Below are 11395 nucleotides of genomic sequence, written 5' to 3'. Positions count from 1 at the left end.
ATAGATCATGGTATTCAATCTCATCCAATTCATCTCGGTATCGTCCACCAATAAGTTAGGTTGACAAGTCATCATCTCAAACATGACATGTTTCTCAGAAGTCACTCCATTGTCTCATTATTGAACGAGAGGACTCGAATAAATCGGACAACCTGTCGAAGATGACTTGGTCTTGTCATGGATGAGACGAAATGTCAAAACGAATTTTAAAACCATGGTGTAGATAGAGAAAATAAAGATTAAGTGGGAAAAGATAGGAAACAGGTTGGATTGATTAGAAGAATTTTAAAGGGAGATCTGATTGTGAGTATTATAGGGGATATATAGTACAATATAATTCAGAATAAGTCCCAAGTCAAACATTAGCTAAGTGAATGAAATCTACATGAAGCTGACACTTTATTTGATAAATTTGCCTAAACGGATTCAAATTCAAATAACAAGACTCATACAAAGGGAAACAAGTGCTTCAGATCAAATAAAAGATCACCCATATGTCTTCCCTAACACAGTAAGATTGATACAACCTTCACAAATTTCCCACTGCAAACCAAGCTTCATCTTCTTCTACTTGGTCCCACACAAACCCAACATCACAAAAACTCATTCCATCATCATCATCAGCATCATCATCATCATCATCATCATTGTCAACCATATTGTCCAAGTAATCACCCGAAATACGACGTAGAATCGTCGTCGCGGATTTTCCAGCATAATTTAATTTATGTCCCTTATCTATGGCATAATCACAAGCTTTCAACCTTTGGGTCCCCTTAGCCTTATTTTTAGATTTTGAAGTTGGGTGTGTGTGACACCCACATTTTCCAGTGAATTTCGAGTGATTGGTGGGCTTACGCGACACGTTCGTGAATAATCCAGCAGTCGGGGGGGATTCAAATTTATTGATTACTTTGGTGTTGGGTCTTGGATTCAATGGAGATGGTAAGACCATGTAGGTTCTAACCATCCCATGTTGTCGACCCTCTCTCTTCATCTCTCCTTTTTTGTATCGGAGGCTAATAGGAAATAGTGATGAAAGCCATTGTGTCTCTCCTTCCTCTTTATAGAAATTTAATGAAAGCTTGGTTAGCAAGTTCTCTACTTGTGAGCCAAGTCACAAAGACTAGCTAGCCACGCAAAGATTGAATAATAAAAACTCAATCGGCCAACCTAACCGCTGGAGTGACATACGAGGGGCCACATGCCCCGGGTGGACATCTGATATGATTGTGTGCACATAACTATATATGATTTTTTTACTTGTATCTCGCAAAAAAGTATCTACAGTTATTTGCGTGCCACCATGTCAGATGTCTCACCCGTGTGGCTATTGTGTCACCCCAACATGACTCGAAAAATAATAATAAACAAAGAGATGATCCATTGTGAAGCACTCAATATCAAATTTGGTTTTCACAACTCTTTGATTTGATCTTGATTTAATGTATGTCTAGATCAAATCAATCCATGGATGAGGAATTGAATTAGACCTCCTTTGACATGTTCTTTTTGTTAAATCAATTGATTACAACCACGTACCCTATTATCACTATTCTTAAAACCAATAATTATGTCCACAAGAAGCATTAAGTTTCCTATGTACTTCATTTAAATGATCATGTCCACTTTTTTACAGACACCAACTAATTTTTGGGTGCCCAATGAAAATTAAACTAGAAAATTATGAAAATAAAATAAAACACCCAAATTTATTTACATCATCATCTTATATGTTTCTTATAAATTTAATTTGTGAGAAAGATCAAGAATTATGTCTGAAAAAGATATTGTAGAGGTAAAATCTCGGATCCTGTCGATTTCTCGAGATTTACTTTTAACAATCGATCTACACCATTATTTATGCACAGGAATGATAATAATAAAAAATAATAAAAACATAAAAATATAATCAAAGAAAAAGAAAGAAAAAAATAGAAATAAGGTAAAACACAATATTTATTCACAAGATTCGTCCCAAAATCGAACTCGTCCCCAGAGTCTGAAGAGTCATTCCATTGTTCTTGAAGTTAATACAAGATTTACAAAATCTAGTCTCCTTTGCTTTTTTCCTTCTCCCAATAGCCTCCCTCTTTTACATGGTAGATCATCTTATATAGATACAAAAGATGAAACTAAACCCCAATAAAATGAGTCAATCTCCCTCCAATCAAGGGATTCTCAATCAACTATTCAAAATATATCAATTGATCTATCGAGATACGTATTAAATATGTCATGTAACTAATATTCATCTTATTTACGTCACGTATCTAATATTGATTTTACCCTCTACAGATATTAAGATAGAGTAGGAGGCTTCACACGCTTTCTAATTGAGAAGGATCGTATGATTTCAACAGTAGAGTGGTGTCTTTCCCATCAATCTTCGATGGAATCTTCTTTTCCTTGGGACGATATAGTACGTAATGTTAGAACATGAAGACAAGGTCAAAGAAGACAGATACCTTCAAAAGAATTTCAATTTTAGACTTGAGGAGAAGCTAAGAATGCTTCCTCATTAAAAAAAAATGTATTATGGCATTTATAGCATGCTTTTGGCAATAAAACAAACAACCACTTTGCAACACATTAACCAATTTTAATTAAATTTCAGAACTATTTCTTGGCAAAATTAGCACAAGTTCTTAAACCATTGGACTCTTGATCATGATTTCTAAGTTAGGTGGCAACTATAGCTCCTTATGAAATGGATAATGATTTTTTGACGCCCCTCTCGGACACACACCCCCTACGACCCTATCACAGAATCGTAGATCAGTTGCCTAGGGATATACATAATCATAAATTATTTTCTATGTATCCCAAGGCAATTGATCTATGGTTCTGTGATTAGGCGTTCGTCAGAGGGGGGCATCATGTTATCACAACTCTTATGAAATATATATCGGGCATCCCAACTATAGAGACATTGAAATTAAAATAAAATAGAAAATACATTTCTATAAGCAGAAGCATACTGACAAATTTGAGATTCAAAAATAATTCGGCTAAGAAAAACTTTAAAAAAAAATCAGAAAAATTTAGTGGTAAGTCGGAAACACATTGATTAAAAGATTATTATAAAGTTTTTCAATTATTATTGAACACATACTTGTAAGAATGAAAGACTACAAGTTCCAATGACAATCATAGATTAAAAAAACATAAAATAACAAAATTCTAATTAAAAAAGAGATAAATAGACATGGGGAGAGACAAAGTGTGACAGATTTTTCTTGTTGTATTTGATTAAGTAGAGAGAGAGACAGAGAGGTATCTTTCAATTCATCCTATTATCTGTTCTTCCTTCTTTGGTACTTTTTATTGTGTAAGTGCTTGTTACAACAATTGACAAATATGTATTTTATAATAAAAGAAAGTTACTTTAAAATCTATATTCTTTAAAACTATTTTATTATTAACCAATCAAGCATGCCTTGTTTTTTATCATAATATTTTGGTCAATGCTAGAAATACCCTCCCATGTTTCCAAAAAGCTAGGATATTTAATAGACATTAATGTAAAATAACTGAAATGCCCTTATCTTCAAAATCTTTATTAGTTGAAGTTAATAGATTTATGGAGAAAAAATAATGAATGATTGAAGATAATTCCTATGCTCACATCCGAACCAACTCGATGTTTGATTAGTTAAAAAATATTATTTTACCTAAAAATGCATTAAACCCATCGAAAAAGAATTCATGAGGTTCATTAAGTTTCATTAAATTGTTATGGTATAATGTTCATTTTTAGAATTCATTCCATCACTAAGAAAATTTAAAATATTATAAATGTTTCTTTATTTTCATATGGCATCTTATGAGTTCCTTCTCGTTTCTCTTTCTAAGAGAATTTTTTGCTCAGAGAAAAGTCATTGGACGTTTTACAAAAGAGTTGTGCTAGATTGGCCTAAGGTTGGAATCTCATATTGCACTTCTTGACGTGAAAGTGGATAGGAAACATATATGCTTTTGCACACGTATCTCGATGAAAAATTATTGGAAATTCTAACAACAAAATGGATAATATAAAACTTTCTTAAATAATTATTGATAAATTTAAAACTATACATTTAGTAATCTATTAGATGGGTTTACACTATTAGGACCCAAACCCAATAAGACTTGATCCAAACCCCACTAATTTCGTGTTGTGTTCGTGGGTCGTGTTAAGATTGATACCCCTAAAATACACTTTGGAAATTGGATTTTATATCAAAAATGCCCTTTATAAAATTATTTTTACCAAAATACCCACTGATTCTAATTTCCAAAGTATATTTATAACTTAAAAATTAGTTAGGGCACACGTTAACAAGATCCAAATATCAGCATAAAATTGATACAACCACCTACTCCGTTGATTATTCTTAAAACAAATAATTATGTCCACGAGAAGCATTCTTGTGTCCTTCATCTAAACAATCATGCCCATCATCCCAAAGATTTGAGGTCAACCAAACGAATCTTTTTTTTTTTGTGGATGGATTAGCAAGAATTGAAAACACAACCCCAAAGTTGCTTTTTCAATGTGTCAAACCAACTAAGCTATGGCTCTTAGCCTATAAACGAATCTTGTTCCTCCATTTCACAGTCCAAAGCCAAGTCTTTTGTAATTGGAAATTTGAAATGCCTTAGCATGAACAGAAGGAAATCTTGTTTTTGTTTAGTTTGAGCCACGTTATTGTAGAATTAAATAGATACAATTAAGGGAAGTATGATAAGATATAATAAGAGTTTATTACTAATTATTAAGAAATGTAAATTAAATAGTTACCATCTACTATGTACACTTTTATTAAAACCAATAATTTTATTAACAAGTGGGATAAAGTTGTCCAATCACTTTACAACCACATCAGAAGCTTCCAAGTCCTTCATCCAAACGATAATGAACAATGAGAGTAGAAAATGGAAATACAACAATCAGTTTTTACATCATCTTACATACTTCATGCAAGTTGAATTCTTGTGTAGGAGACACTTCACTAATTTTCCAATTGAGGATTGGAAGAATTCAGCAGTGGATCTGTGCTTTCCCCATCAATCGTCAAAGGAATAATCATCTCTTTCTTAGAAGGATATAAGATGAAATGTTGGAACATGAAGACGAGGTTAAAGAAAATAGATACCTAAAAAAGAATTTCATTAATGCACTTCCTATGTCAAATTTTGGTTCAAAAGAAAGCTGGCTCGCGGTCGAGGGGTTGGGTCAAGTTGAGTGCAGACTCACCTAAATCTAACCCAAGCCCCACACCATTCAACAAGCTAAGGCATATGGGTCGTGTGTGATTGAGAAATAAAATTTAAGTATAGTGTTTATTGTATGTTGAGGTTTAGTCCTATATGAGGTGTTCCAAGAACTAAGAGAATATATCCATACCAAGGGAGGAAGGGTCTTCCGTATATTCCCATAAAAGTTAACCCAAGAACCTGCATAATAAAACGAGAAATTAAAACATAACAAAGTTTATAAGCTCAAGCATTAATTAATTTCAAATGGTACAATTCTCTGATGATTGAAGAGGCAGTGCACCTTGATCTATAGATTGCACAGCCATCTGTGTGTAGGTAAACACACTTCCAAGGAAATCAAGTAAAACTTTGTAAATGCTCCACCCTAATGTGCTCTTTCGCTTAAAGTTCATGTAGGCCTACATCTCAAGTGATTAGGAGACGAACAAAGATATAAATAGTAGGTTCAAAAGTGTTATTTTTTATTTTTTATTTTTTTAATTCTCTTTTTTTTATTATAGTCAAATCTACCAAAACTCACATTCTCCAGTTCAATTGAAAATGTTCCAATCTATATTGGATACACACGCATGCACATACATCTTACAAAATCATGTAAATTTTCTTGTTTGGCACTAAAGATCCCAATATATCTCCTTAGATTTAGCTTCCTCGCTGTTTTTTTTCGGATCAAGACATGTTCTTTCCCTCTCTCTTCCTATTTTGACTTAAGTAAAATGAATTTTTTTTATTTTTTAGAGAACCTTCAAATGGAGGGTTTTTTATTAAATTATATTTTTAATTCTTTTGGACCCCCAGTGGAGAGTTCTTTATTAAACTTAAGTAAATGGGCTACCATTTAAAATTTGTCCCGTGGGCTAATTAATTGATTTTATTTGTTCAAAAAATTTAATTTGATTTATTAAGATTTCACTTTACCATAATTAATGCTTTAATTATTATTATTATTATTTTTAGAGTTTGAAAAATTACTGTTTTGCCCTGAAAGAGGGCTTTTGTATTAAGAAGTTAATTTTCAATGTTTTGAAATATTTTTTAGTCATTTTTTTTTGTAAAGAATTCAATAAGAGTATTGATTTGTATCACTTATGTGTTTTCCGCGTGAAATGATTGTGGACCCTCTGAGGAGAGTTTTCGTAATTTTGTCGAATTTGGTGAAAATTAGTAAAACAATTTATTTGATTTTAGTTTGTTGTTTTATGTATTCAAAATGATTATCCTAAACGTAATGTAGGCTCTAGGGATGTTCTGATGTCAGGGGTATTTTAGTAATTTGATCATTTTTTGTGATTTTTCTTATAAAGCTTCTTTTTATCTGAAAATGATGATTTCTATATTTTTTATTTATATTTTCCTAGCGTGGCATAATTTTTAATGTTTTGCTTACTTGAAATATTTCATCCGAGTTTTGAAAACACATCTAGAAACAACAAAAAAACATTAATTAAGCGAGTGCAAAAATGGATACCCATCTTTGATAGAGAATTGAAGTAAACTAGATAGTAAATCTACTTTAGTAAATAGTGCGATGTCTGAATGTCAAAACTACTGACAGTTCATTTTGCAACCTGATTCAGCAATTCATCGAGGCGTTCGAATATTTGAGGATAAAACTCCCCCCGAACTAAAAGTTGTTAAGGTCCTCGAGCATGAACTCTCACTGAAAAAAAAAATCTAAAAATATTTATTTTATTTAAAATGAGGGAAGAGTTCCATTTCCTATCATTATCTCAACTCTCGACATCCCATTGAAGTGCATTATCTAAAAGGTTAAAAGATATAACTAAACTGATAAAAATAACCAAAAATAAAATCCTAAAAAAGGCTACAAAATGTTAATTGGAAATGGTAGGTATCACTAACTTGGGGAGTGAATTTGATGACTGTCAAGGAAACTTGTATTTCACTGCAATGGGAATGCAACCATGAGAAATGAGATAGAATCTCATTGAACTTCAACTTATTTGATGAAACCACATAGAAGTCACACAAACCATTTCCACATAAATTGAACAGAAAAAAGACATAAAAGGAAGCATTACAAAGTGTTGCAACTAGAATGGGTGAATAAAAAAAAATTCTAATTTGATCTTCTATTGCTTAATTTTTCACTAACTATTTTGGAAAATGTTGATCAGTTGGGTTGTGAACTATCACATAATCAAATATAACCTATGACTTCCATCCATATGGCTCAGAGATCTATACAACTTGTAGAAGAGTCGCAAATCATGGTCACCACCTTGAAGGTGCCAACTTAGCTAAGTTGGTAAAGGAGTGTGAAGTGTTGATTGTTAACTAACCAACTAATCCAACAGACCGATCTTTTAGAGAGGAGGAGAACTATTAATATAAGAGGGTCATAGGACTCAACTAGGATATGACACACTCGAGAGTAGAGGAAAAAATGCACTCAACACTCCCCCTCACCTCTAAGGGTGGAAAGAATCAAACCCATGACCTTTACGAACCTAGCACTCTGATACCATCTTAACGAACTACTCCCAAAGACTGGTCTATTGGAGAGGGGGAGAACTATAAATATAAGAGGGTCATAGGGCTTAATTGGGATATGACACACCCCAAGAGTAGAGGAAAATATACAAGCAACAATTATCCCACGACCTAGGTTCAAATATCGTTAAACCCACGTTCATGCTTGACCAATAACCACCCTTGCTTGCATCGCAAAATAAAAAAATTTCACATCCTCCCAAACAAGAAAAAATTAGGAAGATTCTTCTTATTAATCAAGAGAAAATAAGCATATAAGGCTTCACATATTTTTAATGTAAACGCTTAACAAGATGACGTTGGTTTATTTCTAATTAAAAACTATATTTTCTGCACTAAAAATCACTTGAGCAGCTTAGGGTCCTCTTTGTCATGATCTTGCATAACAGCCTTGGATTTGTCCTTCCACCAAGTCTTGGAGAAGCTACAGAATCTAGAAGACGCCAAAAAGAAGTCTAGAGAGTTCCATGTCCGTTGGATTCCAACCATGTGATCTAAACGTTCTTGTTGTTCCCATTTGTTCACATAAAGATTAAATAAAAGCTCAAAATCGGTTCTTCAATAACAAGGCAACTTACTTGAAGATGGAGACAAGCCAAAGCCAAGAATGGGTTGGCAAAGCTATGAAAAAACAAACTGCAGCAAAAAACCATATTGCCAACGTTATTGCAATACAAATCTTCGAGACCTTCTAAGTTCCACGCTGTACATAACGCATCAACACATGCAAATAAAACATGAAACATCATTGTCTAAGAAATGAAAGTAAAAGGAAAGCAATTGTCACTTATTAAAGGATAGAATCACTAACATCGTATATGAGAACTTGGTACAATGTAAATGTTACTATAAGAAGAGAATGAGTTGACAAAACTACATCACTTGCAGCTACTGGGATCATCTGCACATAAACCAAGTCAAAAATCGTAATTTCCTTCACTCTTCCAAAACAATACACCTAATGGAGTAAATGCACTTTGTTAACCAACCCACTGCTGTAGGGAATTCAACCCGAAATTTCCGACTTGTAAGAAATAAAAATAGAGAAAAAAACACACGTCAAAAAATAAAAATAAATAATTACACGTACAAGATAGTATTTTCGTGATTTGACAATTTGTCTACGTCCACGGAATTGCAGAGATTTTACCATTATCAAGGAAGAAATACAAAGTACGGCTACAGTCTCAAAAATGACAATCAAGACCCAAAAGAAGTCCTAATCACCAAAAAAATGATTTCTATATACTGCGCACAAGATTCACAATAGACTGCAAAACGGGTCAAAAAAACATTTTCGGGGGCATCAGCATTATTCGGATTGGGTCGGGTCGTCAATCGGATCAAACATAACTAGGCTCCACAAAGCCCAACAACTACTCCAAAAGACCAATCTATTGGAGAAGGGGAGAATTATGAATATCAAAGAGTCACAAGGTTTAACTGGGGTATGACACACTCGAGAGTAGAGGAAAATATACACTCAAGTTCAATACTTCCCTCACCTATAAGGGTGGACCCGTGACCTATACAAACTTAGCGCTCTGAGACCATGTTAATCAACCAGCAACTCCAAAAGACCGATCTTTTGAAGTAGTGGAGAACTATGAATATAAGAGAGTCACGATGCTTAACACACATTAATAATTGTGCCAAATTCTAAACAAGCAAATGAACTTCAAATAATTATAAGATAACGATTGTTTGCAAATCCCCCCACAACCAAAATTTCTATTTATAAAATTAGATTTTCTATTTAATTCCACTTAAAATCGATTAAACAAGGTAAACGTGGTCGAAAAAAATGAGTTTTCAAGAACCCAATTCGAAATTCAACTTCAAAATCTAGACCATGTTGGACTGATTTCGAACTCCAAAAGCAACATGACCATCAGCGTCCCATAAATCTACCAAAATCAAGAAACAAGTGATAAAAACGACGAAACAAATAAAAAAAAAAAACGAACCTCTCCATATCCGTACTTTTCGCGATATTGCTTCTGAACAACAGGGCTAAAGAACAGAGACGCGTTGTAAGTGATATAACATAAATGTTTTGTCAAATTCAGGACTAAATAGTCGAAATTCATCCCCACAACGCTTCAAAAACAGAAATTTGCCAACATGCAGATGAGAAAATCAGATCAAAATAAGCCAGAAAAAAAAATGAAAATTTTAGAATAAAATTGAATAAAAAACAGACCTTTTTCTTATATAATTTAAGCTGACTTGAGGATACCAACTTATCAACCGTTTGAAGAATGCAATACAACCCAGAATATGGTATGCAAGTTCCAAGACACCATTTCTATCTCTCCCACTTCACCTGATCATGAAGAACTGTAAATATTTGCCAAGGATTTCCGAGTTACTGTAGAGGTTTAGATTTCCTTCTATATATATATAGTTTGAATAATCTGAACTCACGGCGGTCTTGGTACGCGATTGGATACGCGGATGACGTGGCAAAGGAACAGATCCGCGTCTCTTTCATTGAGTATCTCGATTAAAACGATCTATGGTTGCGTGTTCTTGACACGTCAGCCACCACTCACCACATATATTCCACAGGTCACCTTCGGATTAAATGAAAGAAATAGAAAATAAAAAAAGTCTAACAAAAAAAAAATAGAGAGAGAGAGAGTCATTTTGAGAATGTTTCAATACACGTGGGCTTATGTAATTAGTTCGTTTAGAATTTTATAAAATCTCATATTGACTTTTTTAAGAGTGAAAATTTTTTCTTCTTAATTCCAAGTTTCAAAAATAAAATCATACTCAAATTAACTCACACGAGAATCGGTTGAACATCCAAGTCTTTTGAAAAGTTGGTCAGATCATAATAGGTTGATTGGGTCAAACTGAGTAGATTGATTTCAAATGTTGGAAACGTTCTTAATCTTTTACATATAATGATTTTTGAAGAATTTAGCTATTTATTATTTGTTATAAAAGATAAAAATTGTGGTGCTAGCATCTACTATTTCAGCTTTTAAATAGAAAAAAAAAAATGTTAAATTATGCTTTCACCCATGTGGTTAGGCATAATTGTATGGCGACCCCATACATTTTAACAATTGCACTTACCTCCCCTATAATGATCTAACAGACTCATTTACTCCCTTCTGTCTAGGGGTGCACATTGGATTGAGTAAATCCGATAATCGAATAAATCTGAAGTCTTTTGAATTGGATTGGATTGGTTCGAATTGGTTCGAATTGAGCATGGTTTGATTCAGGTGTAAATTGTATAAAATAAAATAAAAAAAATTCTGAGTGATTTGGCTCGGTTCCAAATTAGGGGTATAATAAAACCAAACCAATCCGAAATATCTATTATATTATATTTATTTATTTATTTAAAAATAAAATCATTTTTTAGTTTCGTTCTTCTATTCTCTATTTCTCTCTTCTCAAGTTTGAAGAAAACCTAATCGTCGTTCGTCCCCCTTACCTCGCCACCTCGTCGGAAAATGAAAAGGTAACCCATCTCTCTCTCTCTTTCTCTCTCTCTCTCTCTCTCTCTCTCTCTCTCTCTCTCTCTCTCTCTCTCTCTCTCTCTCTCTCAACTGTGTTAGTATGTTACGAAGAGGTAGCTTATCAAAGTCTTCTACTTCAT

The 11395-nt window shown here is 33.3% G+C and overlaps 1 protein-coding gene and 1 pseudogene across 2 annotated transcripts; both read right to left on the bottom strand.

Moving 5' to 3' along the window:
• Positions 1 to 360: 360 nt before the first annotated feature.
• Positions 361 to 1025, bottom strand: LOC147395061 (histone-lysine N-methyltransferase trithorax-like protein). Its single transcript, XM_086454723.1, has one exon. The coding sequence runs from the start codon at positions 995 to 997 to the stop codon at positions 530 to 532; it is 468 nt and encodes a 155-aa protein (XP_086310849.1). The 5' UTR covers positions 998 to 1025; the 3' UTR covers positions 361 to 529.
• Positions 1026 to 4746: 3721 nt separating this feature from the next.
• On the bottom strand, positions 4747 to 10336 carry LOC147395060 (cystinosin homolog; annotated as a pseudogene). Its single transcript, XR_015181321.1, has 10 exons — positions 10332 to 10336; positions 9980 to 10096; positions 9744 to 9876; positions 8588 to 8677; positions 8514 to 8528; positions 8355 to 8479; positions 7126 to 7168; positions 5543 to 5660; positions 5390 to 5439; positions 4747 to 5138 (listed from the first exon to the last, which is right to left on the bottom strand). The product of XR_015181321.1 is annotated as a cystinosin homolog (transcript).
• Between the last annotated feature and the right edge of the window lie 1059 nt (positions 10337 to 11395).

The sequence above is a fragment of the Akebia trifoliata genome, chromosome 9 (assembly GCF_017979445.1).
Source record: "Akebia trifoliata isolate Shusen 1 chromosome 9, ASM1797944v1, whole genome shotgun sequence".
Taxonomy (NCBI): domain Eukaryota; kingdom Viridiplantae; phylum Streptophyta; class Magnoliopsida; order Ranunculales; family Lardizabalaceae; genus Akebia; species Akebia trifoliata.
Note: the sequence above shows the minus strand (reverse complement) of the source record. Positions and strands in the feature narration are given on the sequence as shown.

What these genes read in the sequence shown, in the direction of transcription:
- LOC147395061 (XM_086454723.1), bottom strand. Translation starts at nt 997, where the DNA reads ATGAAGAGAGAGGGTCGACAACATGGGATGGTTAGAACCTACATGGTC.